Source organism: Poromitra crassiceps (assembly GCF_964638095.1).
Source record: "Poromitra crassiceps genome assembly, chromosome: 3".
NCBI lineage: Eukaryota > Metazoa > Chordata > Actinopteri > Beryciformes > Melamphaidae > Poromitra > Poromitra crassiceps.
Window position 1 is genome coordinate 3,990,675 of NC_139625.1, and position 22,997 is coordinate 4,013,671.

The 22,997-nt window shown below is 46.7% G+C and overlaps 1 protein-coding gene across 1 annotated transcript; it reads left to right on the forward strand.

Moving 5' to 3' along the window:
- Window positions 1-99: 99 nt before the first annotated feature.
- tulp4b (TUB like protein 4b) lies at window positions 100-22,454 on the forward strand (the record flags this gene model as incomplete). Its single annotated transcript, XM_083632651.1, has 14 exons — window positions 100-351; window positions 2,952-3,080; window positions 3,839-4,000; window positions 5,261-5,441; window positions 5,527-5,658; window positions 5,982-6,148; window positions 8,846-9,070; window positions 11,011-11,245; window positions 14,317-14,458; window positions 15,413-15,557; window positions 17,183-17,276; window positions 17,384-17,527; window positions 18,169-21,551; window positions 22,338-22,454. The coding sequence occupies 14 exons, from the start codon at window positions 100-102 to the stop codon at window positions 22,452-22,454; spliced, it is 5,508 nt and encodes a 1,835-aa protein (XP_083488777.1).
- Between the last annotated feature and the right edge of the window lie 543 nt (window positions 22,455-22,997).

The following is a 22,997-nucleotide window of genomic DNA, read 5'->3' on the forward strand; positions in this document are numbered from 1 at the left end:
ATGTAAAAAAATAATAATAAAAAAGTTGCACATGGCAGCTTTAACTGACCTCTCTCTCTCTCTCTCTGCTTTGCCCGTCAGCCTGGTCACTCAGTAGGGATGCTGGCCGCCGTGGAACATGGTCCCATCCTCTGCAGCGACTCCAACATCCTCTGCCTCTCCTGGAAAGGCCGCGTTCCCAAGAGCGAGAAGGACAAGCCGGTGTGCCGGAGGCGCTACTACGAGGAGGGCTGGCTCGCCACCGGGAACGGGAGAGGAGTTGTCGGGGTGACGTTTACATCGAGTCACTGCAGGAGGGACAGAAACACCCCGCAGAGAATCAATTTTAACCTGCGAGGACACAACAGCGAGGTGAATGATGAGATAAGAAAAGACGAGATCAGATCAGATCAGATCAGATCAGATGAGGTTTTAATGACCGCCATGTGGAAATCGGATTGTTGCAGCAACCAATAGCAATAGGATACAGCAAGAAGAAAGAATATAAACAAGAAATAGCGGTACTTAAATGTAATGCAACCAACAATTACAAAATCATAATGTATTCCATACAAATACATAAATGAAACATATGGGGGGCGGGAATTACAGCAGAACATTGCTCTAGAACAAAATAAATCAATGAATAAATCACTTAACAAAATATACCAATACCATCAATACCTGTTGTATGCAATATAGTATAATCAATGAGAAAATGAGAAAGTGCACTGCATTAGAAATAACAGGTCTACAGAAGGCCGTACATAAGTACAGAAAGTGTCTCACAGCATGCAGATGTGCATTTAAAAAAAAATTCAGCTATCAAATATATTGACTTTTCATATTTAGATTAACCTTGCAACTAAGGCAGCTTGATTCGTGCGAGATCATGAGATCAGATCACACAACCATGAGATCAGATCACACAACCATTTGGCAGTGTCAGGTTATATTTAGATAACATTTACAGAATGTGCATCATTTTGTATGTGCATTTCCAGCTGTTTACCTTATCCAAACTCCATATGACGGTACCATCTTACACGTAAATGAGCAAAACTATGTATATATTTATGTGTCTCTTTTTCCATTTACTCGGACACCGTTGGCCTGACAGCATTCGTATTTGGCAGAGGTACCAGCAGAGGTCCCGAGCAGATGGTGACAGGGCTGGATTAGTTAATTAGGGCTGACTAAATGGCAAAAAAAAAAAAAGCTAATTAGTGAGCAAAATGAGGGAACACAGGTTCAGCACCATGGAGAGCTCCATTCGTTAGCTGATGATGGAGCACACCCGAGCAGAAAGCCCTCTGGAGAGAGAGAGAGAGGAGAGGCTGCATGCCAACTCTGTGAGCGAGGCCTGACTAAATGGCCAATTAGTAAGTCCAATAGATATCAGAACTAGTAGGTACAGAAAAAGTGTCAAGTGTCAAGGTTACATGCACTTTCCTGGCTGTTCTCATGATCATTGTCAGAACATATGGATCATAACTCTTTTTTTCTGATTCCCCCCCCATTTTCTCCCCAATTGTACTTGGCCAATTTCCCCCCTGGTGCCCCGGTCGCTGCTCCACCCTCTGCCGATCTGGGGAGAGCCGTAGACTAGCACCATGCTTCCTCCGACACATGTTGGTAGCTTCCTAAGCTATGCTTTCAAAAGCCGCTTTCACACCGGCCTTGAAAGCCGCAAAATGCACGGAAAATAGTATCCGCGCCTCCGATGTGAAAGTTGTGAACGCGGGTTGGTGGGTAATTGTTGTACGCCTTTCGTTCCGCCACTGGACCTATAGTGACAGCGCCGGGTTACCAGGCAACCCGCCTCCACTTGAAAGCGTAGGAGCGCCAAGCCGGAACGGTGCGACTGGTCAGCTCATTCATAAAAGAAATTACAGGGGAAATCACCTCATGCAACAATAAGAAAGGCATGAGTGAAAGTAAAAAAAGTAGCCTATACAATCATGACTGCAGGGCGCCAGGAGGAATGCTCCATGAGTAAGTAGGTTAGGCTTTATGCTCAAACGATGTTGACTTGGTAGGTAAAATTAACGGATATAATAATAAGCTTCAGAGGACTATAGCTGTCTGTGGCGAGTTGGTCTGAGGATATTCCCTCTGGAAACCTGCTCCAGAACTGCAATCTGTCTAGCTAGCCAGTTGTGCATTCCCTTACAAAAACTACTAACGTTATACTAGTCATGTGCATTTATAGCCTATACTATTCCCCCGACGAACGTTATGCAGACTGCAGCTGTTTGATATGCGGGCGTTGTCTTTCAGAATGGACGCTAATTAGGCTACTTCATGGGAATAATTTGCTTTACAAAAAACTGGAACCAAAAGATAAGAATTAGCCTTGTACCTAATAGGCTACATGATGGTGCATCTGTGATCCATAAAGTCGATCAGATTTATTGAAAGCCTTGTTACCATGCTGCATGTGGAAAACACTTTCGTGTTTTATCAATAATCACTTTGATCCTTAATGACCGCAGCTGCACGTCGTTGGCTGGCATACATCGGCGATGTTTGGTTGTTGAATGAATTCGTTCAGCATACAGTAGCCTAGGCTACACTAACCTATCAAAATATTCATTTGGGCAAGGAGGAGCTGGGTGGAAATGCCTCCGCTCGCCTTTCAATCCGGGAGGGGTGGCTGTCACCTGAAAGCACACCCCAGGACGCGAATGTGGCGATGCTGCTTGGCTGTGTGTGAAAGCAATTTCTGTGATGAGGCTGCTGGCTTTGCGGGCCTTCTGAACTGCAATTTTGCGTGATCTGTGTGTGTGCAAGCGGCTAAAGTAGCTTCCCAAACGCTGGTTGAGAGTGTGTTTGTGGAGTGTAATAACAGTGTAATATGTATGCAGTATGTCGAGAGTGTGTTTGTGGAGTGTAATAACAGTGTAATATGTATGCAGTATGTCGAGAGTGTGTTTGTGGAGTGTAATAACAGTGATTTGGGCTTTTTGCAGGTTGTGTTGGTGCGTTGGAATGAACCCTTTCAGAAACTGGCCACATGTGATATGGAAGGAGGCATTTTTGTATGGATTCAGTATGAAGGAAGGTGGTCTGTGGAGCTGGTGAATGACAGAGGAGCACAGGTACACCTTTTCCCTGCTATTAAATACAGTAAATACTGACGAAACAACAAGACATTTAAGATGAATAGCAGTGACTTGATAGTCCTGAAAAACATGCCTCAAAATTCAGAAACACTTTTACCTGCCAAGTACAGTCAATGTAGAGCAGTGGTTCCTAACCTTTGTCAAATGTTTTTCTTTCTTTCTTTTACACACCACAAACTACGATTTGGGCCACATGTGAAAAATGTGAATGAGTTCTGAGTTTAAATAAAGTCAGAATTCTGAAAATAAAGTTAGAATTCTGAGTTCAATGTCAGAATTCGGTAAAGTCAGAATTCTGAGTTCAATGTCAGAATTTTGGGAAAAAGTTAGAATTCTGAAATTGATATCAGAATTCTAAGAAAAAAGTGAGCATTCCTGATTTTAATGTCAGAATTCTGAGAAAAAATCAGAAGACTTCTGAGATTAGAGTCCGAATTCTGAGTTTAATGTCAGAATTTTGAGGAAAAAAGTCAGAATTCTCAGATTAAAGTCAGCATTCTCAAAGTAACGTCAGAATTCCGAAGGGGAAAAGTCAGCATACATGTGGCATCATTGATTATGTCACTGATGATATTACCGATGTACCGAAATTTGAATGTCTGGGGGGCCCCTAGATTTTAGTGACGTCAAAGTGGGGTCACAAGCCAAAAAAGGTGTAGAGATATATTGTTAACTCACAGTAAAGACAACTGAACCGCACACGTTGATGACAGTGCGTCTTTCTTCTCCACCAGGTGAGTGACTTTACCTGGTCCCATGATGGCACGCAGGCCCTCATCGCGTACAGAGATGGCTTTGTGTTAGTCGGGTCCGTCAGCGGACAAAGACACTGGTCCTCCGAGATCAACCTGGAGAGTCAAATCACCTGCGGCATCTGGACGCCCGATGATCAGCAGGTACAAGTCTTCTTCTTCAACGTACATACATGAGTCTTTTAAACGCACATTAAATTCATTTAATGTTGTTTTCAGTATTATTATTATTTAAAAAAAAGAATAATGAGAAGATTAGAAAATGACACCCAGGTGGGGTGCAGGTTTAGGAGCGCAGATTGGATGTGTTTTTGGAGCCTGGAAACAAGTCTTCCTTGGCAAAAATAAATCCTTTGTGACGTCACTTTGGTAATAACATAAGCCTAGAGCCTCTTATGCAGGTCGACCGCTTCTAACCCCCCCCCCCCCCCCCCCTCTCCATATGCATAGGCTACTCCTGATTGGTCTATTCCAGGGGTGGGCAACTGGCAGGATGCGGCCCCCCGACCCCACTCAGTGTGACCGCTGGGTCAATTTCCAAGAAATAAATAAATAATATATATATATATATTTTTTTTTTACAAGGCGGATGTTGGTTAGGGTAGGTTAGACCAGTGGTTCCCAACCACCGGGCCGCGGACTGGTACCGGGCCGCAACGCATTTGGTACCGGGCTGCGAGCCCGGTCCAATTATTATTATTACTAAAAAAAAAATTAATTAAAATTGACAACCGGTCCACAACTTTTTTCCCCATCTATCTACGGTCCGTGGCACAAAAAAGGTTTGGAACCCCTGGGTTAGACCACCAAAATCTGTGTTTTTATTTTACTGTTCAACAGTTAGCATTTGAGCTAACGCTATTGTAACAAACTATATCCAGGATGCACATTGCACATGCAACATTACTAATCTGATTAATAGGACATATTTGGGTGATGTACCCCATCAAATTGCTGTAGCGGGCTGTTTTAAAGCGAGAGCAAAGTTTCTGGTGTCATCTGAATGGAAGAAGTACTAAATTTGAATATGAAAAATATAAATGTTGGTATAATAAAGTTTGATGACCATTCCTTTTCATCAAGTTAGTAGCTATAATTTGCGAGTGATGGTGTTACAGTCGGCTACTGGTGGAAGTGCACGGTCACAATCTGGCCCTCTGGTAGCGGAGACATTTTTTGTGTGGCTCCTCTCTGTCGTCAAAGTTGCCCATCCCTGATCTACCCTCTCATGCTACAAAAGGACACCTCGTGCTACAAACATGTCACGTATAGAAGCGGCTGCACTGCTTTAAAAACGACTTGTTAGGATGGACATTTTTTTTGCAGTCCCAAGTATTTGATGATGCATAGCATATTCATGGTGTTGTTGTCTATTATGGCTTTAACGTGCAACGCCCCCTTCAGGTGTTGTTTGGCACGGCGGATGGGCAGGTGATCGTGATGGACTGCCATGGACGGATGCTAGCCCACGTTCTGCTGCACGAGTCCGATGGGATCGTGAGCATGTCCTGGAACTGCCCCAATTTCCTGGTGGAGGACAGTACAGAGAGCGACACCGACTCCGACGACAATGTCCTGCCTTTAGGTACACGCCCTCTCCCCCCCTGTGCACCGCGGGTAGAACTTGCTTGTTGCCTTTGTTCAATGTGTCGACTGGGGGACGCTAACAGGGGGTTTGCTTTATTTCTTGCAAGTGAGGAGAGTCAAGCCTTTGTTGACTGTCGGCTTCTTGTCAGGAGATATCAGCTTAATGAACAACTATGATGACCTCTCCCCCACTATCATTCGCTCAGGACTGAAAGGTAGGAAGTCAGCTCTCGGAGGTACGACTATGACGAAGTGTGAAATGGCATTTGTCATAAACTAGTAGGTGCCGTAGAAGTGCATGATGATGATCTCAATCTCTGTGACCTGCTCATCATGAAGGGTTATCTCCGGGTGCATTTCTGATTGCCGTCGACCTCGTAAAAATAGACGACATTGTAAAGACGAAAAGATTTTAGGATAAATATGAAGAAGCAATTGAAAAGCATTATTGAATGATCGCATACGGATATTTTGACTGAGTTTACCTGGAGATTTATGACCATACGTGCGGTTTCTCCCGCTCCTTCTCCTTCTCCAGATGTTGAGGTCCAGTGGTGCTCCCAGGGAGACCTGCTGGCTGTGGCCGGCATGGAGAGACACGGGCTCCCTGCCGAGCCTGCCTGCGCTTCCATCATGAGGAACGCCCTGGTGAAGTTCTATAATGTCCAAGGGGAACACATCTACACTTTAGAGACGCCCGCACAGGTTAGTCCTCCTAGGCAACCTAATAGCCTAGGAGGAGAATATAGTATAGCCATAGTCGAGAATAGCAGTGTAACCCTGCCAGTGTTAGGGGTTAAAGCAGTGATACTCAACGTGCGGCCCGCGGGCCACATGCGGTGGAATTGCAAAAAACAGTGCACCTGAACGCAACATGCAAGATACCTGCTGAATAAGTGTCCAAATGTTCATGTAATTCTGGCCAATACACTTTTATAACATTTCAGTCTGGAATATGGAATATCTTTCAATAATCTATGATTTAGCTGCTAAATTGTCAAATACTGCCGTCTGCTCGCTACCCAGGCACTTATGTATGTACTTAACCTAACTAACTATCCGGTGTGCACAACATTGTCAGACTGTCCGGCTGACACCCCAAAAACCTACAATCCGCTACAGAAAAATGTATATTGATTGTTTATTAACTGGCCCCTGGCCTCCTATCATTTCACGAAAGTGCCCCCCGGGCAAAGCAAGTAGAGTATCCCTGGGTTAAAGGATGGCTTTAACCCGATTATTAACCCACTTTGGATCATTATAATGTCGTTAATAGAAGCAGATGGGCCGTGTTTACCTTCGCTATATGTTTTAGACGCAGAAAGCTTCCATTTCCTCCTCTGGCAAAACGCTCCGCTGTGACGCGTTTTTTCTTTTCTTTCCAATTTTCCAATTTAACAATATACAAACAAAACAAACGAACAAGCGCAGAGACAGGAAAGGAAAGAAAATACATACATATAATAATCGACAATTAAAATATGCTGCTACCATCCATATAGTGCAGTCCAAACTTTTTTGAATGGGGGCCAGATTAGATAATACCGGGGGCCAGCTGCTTCTAATAAATAAACAAATCACATACAATACAATTGTACTCTAAGGATTTTGTTTACTGTCTGAAAACATTAGTTCCACTTGGTGCTTGTGTACAAACTGTATGAAAGTGCTGTCATCGTTAGGTGAATGGAAAAAATGCTTATTGAACTTGTTTCATTAACCAATACTTTGTGGAGGTCCACATAATAATATATTTTGTGAGCAGGGGCGGACTGGGATCATAATTCAGGCCTGGCATTAGATACCAAGCAGGCCAGGCCGATATGGGCTGACGCGCGTGCCGGCGTGCTGTTTGAAGCCCAATTTGGGTCGTTTGAAGCAAGATTTAGTGAATATAATGCTAACGCGATGATACATGTTACCTATTTGTTCACTAATAGAAACATCAACATTGCCTAGATAACTGCAAGTATAATATGAAGAAGTAAAACCAAAAACATGCCTCTGTACAAACGCTTCACAGCAAACTTTATTTAAGGAAGAGTGATCAGATCGTGCATACTGCGTTATTCTCCACAGGCTTAAGAACTACACATCATAATAACAATAATAATAAACATTTTCATATTCTCAGTTTCATTAAACATCTTCCTGTTTAAGCAAGCCCCTAACATTAAACACATGGTAGTGTGTTCTGCTCAAGCCCCAACCTTTGTTTCTGAAAAATTAGGCCAACACTGGTTTTAGTCTCTAATGCAAAACTCAAGGCTCCAACACAAGAGTCCAGAAATGAATGAGTGACATCACGGTGGCTCTGTCCATATTTTCATGGTTCTGAGCTTCTGAGTCCAATTTTACAATGAGATGCACCCACTTTAACCCTGGGGTGTAATTATTACTTCAGACTAACTAATAAAGTAGTAAAACCACTAGTAAACCAGTAGGCGGCGCCTGGCCTGCTGTTCAGTGAGTGGCCTGACACACACACACCGGGCATCGCCCGACGTGCCCGATTATGCAGACCGTGCCCGTTTGTGGGGCAAGACGAGGCCCACTTAAAATCGTTCTGTCGGCCACAATTGGCCCCCGGGCCAGACTTTGGACATGCCTGATATAGTGCTTGTAAGAGACGTTGCGCATGGCGTCCCACTCGGGGTCCCAGAGGAACCAACCGGGAAAGTCACCGCCAACCTCGTCGAGGTCGGCCAGAAACGGCTCCCACATAGATAGAAACTTATGAAGTGAGTTGGCTCTCAGGGATCTGAGCCTCTCCATCCTTATCGCTGTGACGCGTTTTACGTCACAATGCGTCACAACGGAACGGCGGAATCTCTGCTCGAGACACGGAATCTGCTCCGAGGGCGGCTGTTATCGTTTATTTAAATGTTTTAAGTATGCGCACATCCACGGAGAATCACATGGAGAGCCTTAATGACTTGCAGCTGGCGGGGGCGGAGTTTCTGCAGGCAGACAAAGGCTCCATGTGGAAAACATAGAGAAGGTAAACACAGCCCATGTGCCAGATTATAATGATGCAAAGTGGGTTGATAATCGGTAAAGCCGTCCTGTAAGGTCGCACTAGGGCCACCCCATGCTTAAAATGCACTAGGTTGTTAAGTATTTATGGACTATTTATATATATAGATAGATAGATAGATAGATAGATAGATAGATAATATATATACACTGTATATACAGTATATATATACAGTATATATATACAGTATATATAATAATAATAATAATAATAATAATTATTATTATTATTATTATTATTATTATTACTATAATTATTATTATTTATGTATTTATGTATTTATTTATGTATGTATTTATTTATGTATTTATTTATTTATTCATTCATTTATTTTGATTTTTTTTAAATCATTGGCTGTTTTTCAGAGACCCATCACCACCATCTGTTGGGGTCACAGAGACTCTCGCCTCTTCCTGGCCTGTGGACCGGCACTGTATGTGGTGCGCGTGGAGCACAGGGTGGCCAGCCTGCAGCTGCTGTGCCAACAGGGCATTGCCAGCGCCCTGCGAGAGGAGAGAGACGTGGGCAAACTGAACATGCCCTCCCTGCTCTGTTCTTATGTGACCACCGCTTTCATACCCACCATCAAGGTGCGTTCAGCTCTACTCAACAATATGCAGCGTGACTGATTAGCGTTGTTACACGGCTATCATGCAAATACTGTGAAATGTTTCAAGTTGAATGATCGCCAACCTTAAAGGATATTTTTCTTTCGGTATAACTAAGTCATGTGAACAGATTTTTTTAAATATTGGTCCAGTATTGGCCAAGATCACTTCAGTTGGCAGCCGCTTTTCCCCCATGCCCCTACTGCACTAAACAAGCTTGTTTTTAATACTGACAGGATTATTCTATCATGACATTAATATAGTGCAGGGATGGGCAACTTTGATGATAGAGAGGGCCACACAAAAAATGTCCTCGCTACCAGAGGGCCAGATTGTGACTGTGCACTCCCACCAGTAGCCTACTGTAACACCATCACTCCCAATTATAGCTACTAATTTGATGAAAAGGACTGGTAATCAAAGTTTATTATACCAACATTTATATTTTTCATATTCAAATTTAGTCATTCTTCCATTCAGATGACACCAGAAACTTTGCTCTAGCTTTAAAACAGCCCGCTACAGCAATTTGATGGTACATCACCCAAATATGTGGTATTAATCAGATTAGTAATGTTGCATGTGCAATGTGCATCCTGGATATAGTTTGTTACAATAGCGTTAGCTCAAATGCTAACGTTAAACAGTATGTGGATGGACAATGCTAACGTCATTAGCGCCATGTTCTGGGTTGTACAGTAAAATAAAAACACAGATTTTGGTGGTCTAACCTAATCTAACCAAAAACGTCCGCCTTGATAAAAAAAAAAAAAATTACCCAGGGGCCACACTGAGTGAGGTCGGGGGCCGCCAGTTGCCCACCCCTGATATAGAGAGATACAATTTCCGAGGGGAGCTCTTCGGGCCGCAAGGCACTCTGGGTATTGAGGTCACGTTGGTAGAGATTGAAGCTCAGCTGTGGTTGGGGCGGAAAGCTGGGAGTGGGAGCTGCCATGTTTGTTTGGGGTAACAGATAGCGGAGCTGCATGATTTTGTAAGTTATGGCTGAATATTGATCTGATTTCGAGAATATGGACGAGGCCTTTGAATTCGAAGGCCGCCCGTATTTATTTGAGCCAGACTAACGTTATACGGATTACAAACTGAGGAGCGGGGGCAACGGTAGCTTCTCTCTCTACCTTTGTTTTTTTTGTTTTTTCCCCCCAGATTCTTTTATCCCCCATTAGTGCTAATTTATATTTATCCTGGTTGCTGCTCCACCCTCTGCCGATCTGGGGAGAGCCGAAAACTGGCTCCATGCTTCCTCCGAGACATGGGCAGTTAGCCAGCCGCTTCTTTTCACCTGACAGGGGAAGCTTCACCGGTAGGACATAGCACCACATCAGCAACCAGGATATTGCATGTTTTGGTGAAGGAGTTCCTATAAGAAGGAAACCCCCAGGGGGCACGGGGAGAACATGCAAACTCCACACAGAAGGGCCCTTTTGACGACCCCACCCGGGCGGCGGGCACTCGAGGACATGCGGACGGGCACGCATTACTTCAGCATTCACAGCGTCCCAGGTGGGAATCGAATCCAGGACCTTCGAGCTGTGAGGCGACAGCGCATACCACTGCACCACCGTACTCCCCTCTCTCTCTACCTTTGTGACGGACAGCAGACAGAGGGTGAACACGCAAATACACACAAATACAGGCGTTCATTTTCTCTCTCTTTTACAATAACAATCTGAGCCTGTGTCCATTGCAAAAAAAACAAGCTTTTTTTAGTGGACGTACGTGCAGGCTGCACGAGGCAGGAGGGGCATGTGGGAAAAGCGACTGAAGCGATCTCGGCCAATCCCGCTTCAATTTCAAAAAATTCTGCTCACATGACTTATAGTTATACATAAACAAATACGAAAATAGGGTTGAAAAATATCGAAATTCTTTTTTAATGTATTTACCCCTCTTTGTTCTAGCCTCCAATTCCCGACCCCAACAACATCCGCGACTTTGTCAGCTATCCCACAGCTGGGAACGAGAGGCTCCACTGCACCATGAAGCGAGCCGAGGACAACCCCGAGGCGGGCGGACCCTGCTACACTCTGTACCTGGAACACCTGGGCGGCCTGGTGCCCCTCCTCAAAGGACGGCGCATCAGCAAGCTGCGGCCCGAGTTCCTCATCATGGATCCAAAAACAGACGGCAAAGCAGGTGGGCTTTAGACTTCAGAGCATGCGGATAGTGAGCATTTGAATAGAAAGAGTGGGGGCTGCTGCAGTGAGGAGAACACAAGTTAACATTATCCTAGTCTCGGTTTCCAGACGTTTGGTGGGCGGCGCCAACAGCGCCACCTAACCACCAAACGTCTGGGGATTTACTGTTCCAAATCTGGTTCATTGAGCCCGGCGAGAACGGCCGGCAGCAGACACGCCTACATTTATTATTAGAATTTAATTTGGTAGCGGCAATGCAATGTTTCATAGTTCCAATATAGAGCGAGACACTGATGTGCTGCAAAGAGAGTTTGTACCTGTTGTTTATTTTACAATAATTTTTCCTACCCGGAAGTGGCCCGCTTGCTACTGTGAGCTGTGAAGTCATCAGACAGCAGGCTCTGTAACGTTAGCCTCGGGAGTCGGGCTTATCGCTGGGGGAAAGACCTCTAGCCGCCGGGGCCGGATGAAACACGTCCTATTAACAGGTTATGTTTGTTTCTAAGTGATTAATATGTTTCTCCGCAAACGCGACAGCACCGGTTCTGCATGAGCGTCACTGCCCCCAGAAAGCAGGCCCGCCCACAACGCTCATGATTGGTTCTCCGATGCAAGGCTTCCAACAGCACCACCTAACGTTATGAAAAGATTTAAATAGTAATATTCTCAGTCTTACAGTAGTGAAACGGATTAAGACTGAGAGCTGAGTCTAGGTTAACATTATCCAACAGCAATTGCAAGTGCAAACCTAGGGAATATTTACCTTTTCAGTTTACAGTTTGGACGTGTATATGTAAACTAAATTAATATTTTGTGCTTGATGCGTATGCATGTTTTTGTCTGATGACTGACTTGACAATAGAGGTCAGAGCATGTTGCCCTGTAGGTCCGCCCCCTCTAATCTATATTCATGAGAATACCAGTAGACTAAAGAGACCCACAATGCATTAGACCAGTGGTTCTCAATTTCTTTCACATGAGGGACCCCTAAACTGACAAAGATTAGACCACGGACCCCCATTTGATAGGATTTTGTCCCACGGTCCCCCATATGATAATAAGATTGATGCTTTTAGATGTTTTATTATAGAAAGTGTATAAAACACATGACTAAAATATGAATTGTGTTACTTATGAATGGAATTATAGCGAAAATAAATTACCCCCCTTTTGGCTGGGGACCTCCTGGAACCCCCTCAAGGACCCCTGGGGCTCCCTGGACGCCACTTTGAGAACCACTGTACTAGCCTGTCATCGTCAGACCAATGTGCATTGCATTGCATTTGAAAATGCGAATAGTTCTGAAATCTCTCCATTCAATTTCCATTTCCAGGGGGCGTTGCCAACGGGCGCATTCCAAAACGCCTCAACCAATCAGAGCAACGAAACGTGTGACACACAGCATAGAGTGACTGAAACACATGTAAACAGACTCGCGTTACGGATCAGCTGTTTTGCCACCCGCATGATATCAGCTGTTATGGCGAGCTGAGGCATTATGTTTGTAGCCTGTTGAGTAGGGACACCTAGTGGTGCTTTGACAGAAGTGTTTTGACCTGGATGTTGAATGTGGGTATCAGAACGTGAGATCCCCCCCCCCCCCCCCCCCCTACTATGGGTCTGGGTTGACCATGCCCCGAACTCAATTGATTGGTCACCGCAACAGCTTCTTCCTGAAAATGTGCAGGAAGTAAAAAAGATGTGGTTAAGGTTAGGGGTATATGGGGCGTCCCAGTGGCTCACCTGGCTAGTATGCGTACCACAAAGCCTACTCCTTCACGTGGCCGACCCAGGTTCAACTCCGACCCGTGCTCCTTTGCCAAAAAAAAACATTACGGTTAGGGTTTTCTTATTTAACCACAACCATACCCAAACCCTAACCCTAACCAAATTGTGGTACTTGCCTAACCCTGTTTGAAAATAAGAAAGTTGCTTGTTAAAGTTATGTGTGGTTTGACACACCCAGTCCTCAGATTGGAAAACAAGCGCGTTAGCCATTAAAGCGGAAATTATGCTCGAGCGAAATCGGCGGCGCCGGCTGCGCCGAGGGGGTCGCCGCAGCTGGGCGTCCTATCGCCGCAGCTCGGCGTAGGGGGCGTGCAGCTCCTCGAAAATGTCACCCTGCGCCGTCTAGCGCCGACAACTCATTGTTGTGAGGAATGAGGAAATGCCATTTCCTCATTTAACGTGCTTGTCCCTCATCTAGCAAAGCCTTCTGCAGGCTCACCGGAATGAGTTTTGAAATGGAGGGACAATCAAATGTTCCCCCACCGACATGATTGCAAGTTCTTGGTAAACGACACGATAACGTTTTGGATGACTTACGTTTGAGTATGCACAGTCTCGCTGTCGCCGCTCGTCGGCGGCAAGGCTCCAACTCGTGGCTGCGCAAAACCATGCCGGGCGCTTTAGTCACAAGCCCGAGCACAACCTGAGCTGAACATCTTCCCCCATAATCTTAACCAAAATTGTTTTACTTGCCGCACATTTTCAGGAAGAAGCAGTTGCGGCGACCAATCAAATGAGTTCGGGGCGTGGTCATCCCGGGCCCATAGTAGGAAAAAATATCTCGCCATCAGAACAGCGTTCAGTTGCAACGGTCTGCTAGCAGCGGTTTGCTATACAGAAATAGCAGACGAGAATGCTGTGTGATTGACCAATCAGATGAATGTTTAACAAAGCCGTGGAATAAAGGGGCTGTGATTGGGCCGGCCATTTTCAGGCCGGGTGGAAATGTATCTGAACGTGAGGGCGGCCAGACGCACAGCTGCACGAGCAAATGAAAAATGCGCTTGCAGATTCGTCAGGTTCCCAGGCTATGCGCATACAGTGTGCCACTGCAAAAACTGACCTCCACTAAGATGCCCATGTCCATCATACCGCCCCCATCTGGCAGCGTCAGGTTAAGTCCATCATTCGCCTTGAGTAAAAACCATTCACCACAGACTCTGATGACCGCTGCTCTCTGATGGAATATGGTGTTTTTTGTAATAATGTTCTTTACAAAGAACATGAGCCAGGTATGTGTGAGGGGACGTCACGCGACGTCGTTGTTTTGCCTTTTTTCAGAGGAGGTGTGTGTGAATCCCATGATCTCCTACACTGACAGCTGTAACTGCTCAGACTCCAGTGACATTGAGCTGAGTGACGAGTGGGTTGGAAAGAAGTCCCCAAAGGTCTCCCGAGGAAACCGATCGCCCAAACTCTCCAGGTCAGAAACACTGACAATCATAGAGTTTCTACACAATATACACATCTGAGTCAAACTCTCCAGGTCAGAAACACTGACAATCATAGAGTTTCTACACAATATACACATCTGACCCAAACTCTCCAGGTCAGAAACACTGACAATCATAGAGTTTCTACACAATATACACATCTGACCCAAACTCTCCAGGTCAGAAACACTGACAATCATAGAGTTTCTACACAATATACACATCTGAGTCAAATAGGGAGGTACGGTGGTGCAGTGGTAAGCACTATCGTCTCACAGCTCGAAGGTCGTGGGTTCGATTCCCACCTGGGGACGAGGTGAACGCTGAAGGCATGCGTGCCCGTCCGCATGTCCTCGAGTGTCCACCGCCCGGCTGGGGTCGGCAAAAGGGCCTTTCTGTGTGGAGTTTGCATGTTCTCCCCGTGCCTCCCGGGGGTTTCCTTCATATAGGAACCCCCTTCACAAAAACATGCAATATCCTGGTTGCTAATGTGGTTCCTCCTCTGGTTGTTAAGGGTGCCTGTTCAGAGGGAGGGGAACTGGTTGGAATAGCGTGAACCTCCCACGTGCTATGTCCTACCGGTGAAGCTTCCTCTGTCAGGTGAAAAGAAGCGGCTGGCTAACTGCCCATGTCTCGGAGGAAGCATGGAGCCAGTCTCGGCTCTCCCCAGATCGGCAGAGGGTGGAGCAGCAACCAGGATTGAGAAATCAAATGAGCACTAATGGGGCATAAAATTGAAAAAAAAAAAGATCTGAGTCAAATAGTATTTGCAAATAGTGTCATTCTTAGCATTTGTTTTATCCTGTTGTTTGACTGAAAGTAAATATTTTAGAATATAGCATACAATACGGTTATTATCACCCATCACCAAGCTAAAATGTGATTTGAGAATGTCAAAGTAAAAATGAAAATATAACTGAAGATTTATTTCGATTGTTTTAAAGAATGAACATGGAATCTAGAAAATCTCCCAAACTCTCACGGGCCAATCAGGAAGGCCCACGGTCTCCCCGGTTACCGACGAAGAAACCTCCACTTCGCTCCCCCAGTCTGACACGTCGAGAGTTTTCTATGGATGGAATCACAGAGGTATCATAATAGTACAATATGCTTCAAAGCCTGCCTCTAACTGCATCTGTATTAACGCTGTGCTGCAGATGTTACTCGTTTAGTTCCGCAGGCAGCACTGCTGCGGTACTGTTGCGGTGGCTGCAGCATGTAAAAGTGGGGGCGTTTGTTATTTAAATGTGTTCTTCTTAAAGTCGACGTGAACCGGAACGGAATGCACTAGCGCGAGCGTCGTACACTGAAAACAAATTGAGAGGCGGACCATATACGTGTCGATGATTTGATTTGATAATTCTGAGGACTGGCTTTGGCATTGGCCAATCCTGGCGTGTTCCACCCCCAAATCGAGTGGAATTCAGCCTGTTGTCGTGCTACGCGAGTGGGATCCGCAGAGTACCAGGGAGCCAGCTGCTTCGTGCGGAGCGAGCGGACAATCCGATGCATAGGTGCTGCCTGCCCGCCTGGAATCTCCGAGGGGCGACCCCTGACTACCACACTCTCATGCGCGCGCCATTCACGCTATTTCTGTAAATACGATATTCCTGGAATGCGCGTTTTAACGAGCCAGTTACATTTGCATTCTTAGAGATGATAGTTTTTGTTTTTTGTTCATGTTTCATGCAATTGGCCAAGTTAGTAGTCAGTTTATGGGATAGGAATTCTGCCAGATGACAGGCACTAGGTGCCATTTTCTACTTCATTTGGAAGAGAAAATTATCCTGAAATGAAGATTTGATTGACAGCTGCATGTTGTGATATGATTGGTTGAAATGGGGTAGAAATTTGATAGTACTAGGTGACGTCAGCAAACTGTAACTGATTGCTGTTATCAATGAAATCTTGAAAAATGAACTTTTGATGTGAAAAAGTGTGAAAAACTAAAGAAATTATATTTTTGTGATTTTTTTGCCATACATTATTAAATAGGTGCACTGCATACCCAGGTATTTGAACTAAAAGAAAAGAAGTCATTTTTGGGTTCGGCTCGACTTTAAAGGATGGCTTCACCGATAATCAACCCACTTTGTATCATATATAATCTCGGTATTATAAGCACATGGGCAGTGTTTACCTTCTCTCTCTGTTTACCTCATGGAGAAAAATCCTCCTGCAGAAAGTCCGCCCCCGCCAGGTGCAAGTCATTAAGGCTCGTTAAGGCTCTCCATGCCATTCTCTGTGGATGTGCGCACACTTAAAATAAATAAAAAGAAACAATAACAGCCGCCCTCGGAGCAGATTCTGCCTCTCCAGCAGAACGTTAATACATTAATAACACGCCAGACAATCAAAAGTGTTGTTGAGATAGGAAATGGGGATCTTTAACTGTGATTGTTTATGAACTTTTAGAAATAAAATATGCTTGGATAAGAGTCATTGATTGGTCTGTCATGAAACATAGGTGCAACTAAGGTATCTCCCAACATTTGATCAAATTGCCCTGGAAATGATCCAAAATGCCGCCGAAATATATTTCACAGGGGCAAAAATAGCCCTTGTTTAAAAAAGTTAATTTCCTACCCTGGTGTCTGCCAATCTTGTTTATGATTTCTTTGTTATTACCAGCGATATCACACCTCTTGATATCACACCAATTGCTCATTCTCATGATGTATTTCTATCACTCACTCATTTCTTTGGGTTCACAGCACAGTTACCTCGCTCAAGTCACATCCAACATTTGGGGAACAAAGTTCAAAATTGTGGGCCTTGCTTCTTTCCTGCCTGCCAATCTGGGTGCAGGTAAATGCCACAAAAGCCGCACACAAGACGTCACATGGAGCAGTTTGTGAGTTCTGACAGTCACTATAATAATATATCATTATTATAATATTCCTCTGTGCTTTCAGTCATCTATAAGACCAGTCTGCTTCACCTGCAACCGAGGCAGATGACAATCTACCTTCCAGAAGTGCGAAAGATTTCACTTGACTTCATGAGCCTTCCTGTTTTCAACCCCAATGTGTTCAGTGAGGATGAGGACGACTTGCCAGGTGTGGATGAACGAATGAATTGAAGTGAATGAATGCACAATTCAGTGTTTCCCCTACCATTCTACAGGCCTGGCGGCCCGCCAGGCCAGAAAAAAAAGAAAAAAAAAATATATATTTTTTCTGCTCTCCCCAAAATTTCAACAAACCTTTATGGCATATTATTACAATACAACAACACTGGTGTTGACAGTGTTGACACTAATAGAAGATGCCAAATCATTCAAAACAATAAGCATTTTGCTTTTAGGAGCATTGTGCCAGCGTGCGGCGCTGTTCCAAAACGCGTCGACGTGTGTCGTTGCCTGGGAGACGCACATCCCATAATACAACGGTTCGCATCGCATCCCATAATAGTATGATGATACTTGGGATGCCATTGCCAACATAGATGCGAACAGGTTAGCTAAAAGTTTAGCGTCGCCGGCGAGGGCCCCCCCACCGTTGCGGTCGAGGTACGTTTTCGAAATCCCTCCAGACCTGAAAATGTTTCTAGGGGGAAACACTGCACGTGTACTTGTTGTTACATCAGTACAGCAAATATTGATAAATGAGTGTGATTCTATTGAAATGTATTGTGCATTCTTGCATCCGTGCTCAAATCCTCTCACTAATCAGCTTTTTCCTCTTGTGTTTTCATAAAGTGATGGGTCGATCTGGAGTGGCGGGAGACAATCCTGCCTGTACAGTCAACATTCCCATTGCGCCCATCCACAGCCCAGCCCAGGCCATGTCCCCAACTCAGAGCATTGGCCTGGTTCAGTCTCTTCTGGCCAATCAGAATATTCAGCTCGATGTACTGACCAATCCCACCGCCACCGCCACCGCCGCAGCAGCGGCCGCGGCCTCCGTCCCAGTTGCCGATCACGGCCAGGATGCTGTGGCCGCGCCGTACCCGGTGCCAGCTAGATACTCTAATCCCGGACAGGTGATCTTCAGTGGGCTCGAGATGGGTCCTCTTCTCCCGGGCACTCTGCCTCCCCCACCTCCGCCCCACCATCTCCCCCCGCAGCCACACCCACAGCGCTCTCATGCGCAGCAATCTCACCAACAGCAGTCCAAACAGTCGCAGCAAATGCAGGCGGCGCAGCAGCAGCAGCAGCAGAAGATGCATCATCAACAGCAGCAGCAGCACCATCATCAATTACAACAATCACAACAACAACAACAACAACAGTTACAGCAGCAACATCAACAGCTACAGCAACTCCACCAGCAACTGCAGCAACAGCAACAGCAGGTCCAGCAACAACACCAACAAATGCAACAGAACGCGCAGCAGCAGCAGCAGCAGCAGCAGCAGAACCCGCAGCAGTTTCAGCATCAGCAGCAGATCCAGCAGCAGCAGCACCAGATGCAACTGCAACACGAGCAGATGCAGCAGCAGCAGCAGCAGATGCAGCAGCAGCAGCAGCAGATCCGCCAGCAGATCCTGGAGATGCGTCAGCAGCAGCAGCAGCTCCAGCAGCAGCATCAGCAGATCCAGCAGCAGCATCAGCAGATGCAGCGGCAACACCAGCAGATGCAGCAGCAGCTGAAGATGCAGATCACGCTGCCGCCTCCGCCCGCCGGCTACCCCGCCACCATCTCCCTGCAGCAGATCCACCTTCTGCCGCAGCTCCCGCCGCCGCCCACCGCCGAGCCCGAGAGGGGAGAGCACGGACACACCCTGAAGCCCAGTCTGCCTCGCTCTCTGCCTCCCTCCTTCATGGACATCGACGGATCGCTGGAGATTCAGATGAGGAAGGTGAACCCTCCGCCTCCGTACCCGGGCACCGTCGGGTCCGCGGCTGCGGCCGCGGCCTCCTCGGCTCCTCCTCCTCCTCAAACCCTGGTCACCAACTGTGACAGCCCCAGCGTCCTGGTGGCGGACGCCTGCCTGAAGAAGGACGAGTTCTTGCTCCACCCGCTCACTCTGCAGTACCCGACGCCTTTGGGATACGAGAGGATCACCACCTTCGACAGCAGCGGGAACGTGGAGGAGGTGTGTCGGCCGCGCAGGCGCCTGGTCCGCAACCAGAGTGCGTACGCCGCGCAAGGCATCGGCGGCTCGGCCACGCTCAAAGTCACCTCGTCGGAGAATAAAAAGATACAGCTTCCCTACAGCTCGGCGACGTTGAGCCGCCTCTCCGTCCCCCGATACTCGATACCCAGCGGGGACCCTCCTCCCTACCCCGACCCGGCCAATCAAGTGACTGTGACGCTGCCCCCTCCCCAGAGAATTGACAATAGCCTGATCCACGCCACCCTGAGACGGGACCGCAGAGAGGCGGGCCTCAAAGTGCCGCAGATCATCGAGAGCTCGAGAACCCTTCCCACCAAGGCGAAAATGAACAGTGCCCTGGCGCTCTCCTACCAGCAGAGGGTGCCCACTGCGTTGTACACGTGCACGCAGTGCAGCAGCAGCGGCGGCAGCGGCGCCAGTGTCAGCGTGAGCGGCGGCGGCACGAGCAGCAGCGGCATCGCGGGCGGCACGGTGGTGAGGCAGGACTTCCCCCCGGGGAAAGGCGCTCACCACAGCACCATCATCGTGCACTCGTCCAAGAGCAGCTCGCAGTCCTCGTACAGTCTGCTGAGCCCCGTCGTGGATAACGGCCGCGACAGAACGGTGTACGTGAACTCCGCCTTCACCGAGGACGAGACTTTGAGCCAGCACTGTCACCTCGAGAAGTCGGTGCGTCACCTGACTCTGGGCGACGTCAGTTTGACGGTTAAACGCCCCCCGCCGTACCAGTGGGACCCGTCCACCACCGAGGAGTTCTGGCTCTCTCCGGACCAGACGATGTTAGCAGCGGCGCCCCCCTCGGGACCGCACAAGCCGCCGCCGCCGCCGCTCATCTTCAGTCAAGCTCAGCACCTGGACATGACCCGGCTGCCCTTCGTTCTCACGACGAAGCCTCCCGCCAACGGGAGCGGCGGCACGCTCACCTTCCCGTCGGGCTACCAGATATCCCTCTCGCCTTTCCCTCCTCCGGCTGTGGGTCACGGCGGCGGACCCCCGCTCCAGGCCTTGCAGAACCCCCCGAACGAAGTGGTCACCGCGGCGGCCCCTTTTGCTCAGACCCCGGAGCCCGGCTTGGTCCTGCCGCCGGGCTACCCGCCCGGCCTGGCGAGCTTGGCTTGCTGCCCTCTCCCTCCGATGTACCCCGGGGCCAGCTCGTGCGCCGGACTCCAGCTGCACCCTGTCAATCTGCACCCCTGGAATCCCTACCCGTGTCCGCCTCCGCCCATGCAGGACCCCCCGTCCCACCCGGCGCCGCCCCCCCTCCCCACCAAGACTCACCAGATGTTAGAGAAGCCAATTCTCTCGCCTCCACCTCCACCGCCTCCTCTCCCTCCTCCTCCTCCTCCTCCTCCTCCCCCGCCCGCCACCGAGCCGCCGCCGCCGCCTCCGAAGAGCGCAGCGGAAGATCTAGCGGAGTCTGCCGCCAGCAGCTTCCCGGAGCGGAGCTCCTCCCTAAACGAAAGCCCCGTCCCGCAGGAGTCGGAGCGCTTCGGCAAGAAGAGCCGCAAAAGGCTGGACAGCAGCAGAGCGGAGGAGGCCAACGTGGCCAACGTCTCCGAGGGCAAGTCCAGGAAGGAGGGCCGGGCGCTCTCGGACTTCAGCACCCTCATCTCCAGCCCGAGGCTCGGCAGCAGAGACAAGAAGAAGCCCAAGGGCCAGAGGGAGCAACTCAACAAGACCAAGAAGATGGGCAGGACCACCAACGAGTTCCAGGACAGCTCGGAGAGCGAGCCCGAGCTGTTCATCAGCGGCGACGAGCTCATGAACCAGAACCAGAGCAGTAAGAGTAAGAGCTGGAAGAACAAGCGCAGCCTGCGCATGGCCAGCGAGCTGGAGGAGATCAAGTGCCGCAAGGCCAACGACAGAGAGGACCGCAGTTTGGGCAGTCAGGGGTTTGTCTACGTTATGGCCAATAAGCAACCGCTATGGAACGAAGCCACCCAGGTCTACCAGCTTGACTTTGGAGGTCGTGTTACTCAGGAGTCAGCCAAGAATTTCCAGATTGAGCTGGATGGTAGACAGGTATTTTGTTAAATAATAAATCTTTAACAGTTATATAGATATACTTTATATATATATATATATATATATATATATATATATATATATATATATATATATATATAATATTTATATATTTGTATATATATATATATACATACATATATATATATAATTTTTTTTATGTCTGTATGTATGTATGTATGTATATATATATGATATGTGTGTGTGTGTGTGTGTGTGTGTATGTATGTATGTATGTATGTATGTGTATATATATATATAATATATATGAGATATGTGTGTGTGTGTGTGTGTGTGTCATATATACAGTATATATATATATATACTCTCTGTGTCATATATATATATACTGTGTGTATATATATATATATATATATTAGGGATGTCACAATATATCGTACCACGATAGATCGCGATATCAAAACGTGACAATATGTATCATTGAAATGTAATCTCATATCGCGAGAAAAAGAAGCTGAACATGGTGGCACTGATCTGCATCTGATTGCATGCTCGCTCTCCTTTTCATTGCTTTGTTTGAACAGACGAGGGACGTTACAGACACGGAGGATGAAAATGGTGAAATTACTCAAATTAGCGTGGAGGATGCCCCCTCAACTTACAAATCGATTGCAAAAACATATAGTTAAAATATCGTATCGTTATCGTGAACCCAATATCATGTATCATATCATATTGTGAACTGAGTGTATCGTGACACCCCTAATAATTTAAATTAAATGCCCTTTTTCTGTGTCATAACTTTTCCTCCGTCTTTCTTAGGTGATGCAGTTTGGGAGAATTGATGGGAATGCCTATATCCTGGATTTCCAGTATCCTTTTTCAGCAGTGCAGGCATTTGCTGTTGCCTTGGCCAATGTAACCCAAAGGCTAAAGTGAACGGGTGCTCTGATCTGTGGCCAATGTAACCCAAAGGCTAAAGTGAACAGATACTCTGCTCTGTGCTTGTGACAACATAAAGAGTTATTTTGTTATAGATTGATTCATATGAAAAGAGAACTTGGTCTTCAGCCCATCCACGTGGGACTTTAGTTGGAGGAAATGAGGTGTGACAGCTATTTTTGCAAAAGGAGATTAATACACAACTTGTTCTCGCTACATGCAAATAATTTACAATCAATCTTTGGAAGACAATGATAATCTAAGTAAATGGTTATGAAACAAAATATTAGTTAGAAATCCACCATTGCCAATTCATTTGTTGAATGTACTCAAGCTGATATTATTAATGATTAAAATGTTCAACTATAATAATTACTACACCTTCCCTGGATTAAAAAAAAACATGTTGAAATGAATGCTACACTGAATTTAAAAACTCAAACTGTAAGTGCAGTGCCAAAGTGTGCAAATGACATTCTTTCCACTCTAGAATTGAGTGAGTATTAAGGACTGACATGTGTGACATTGAATCAAGAGTTT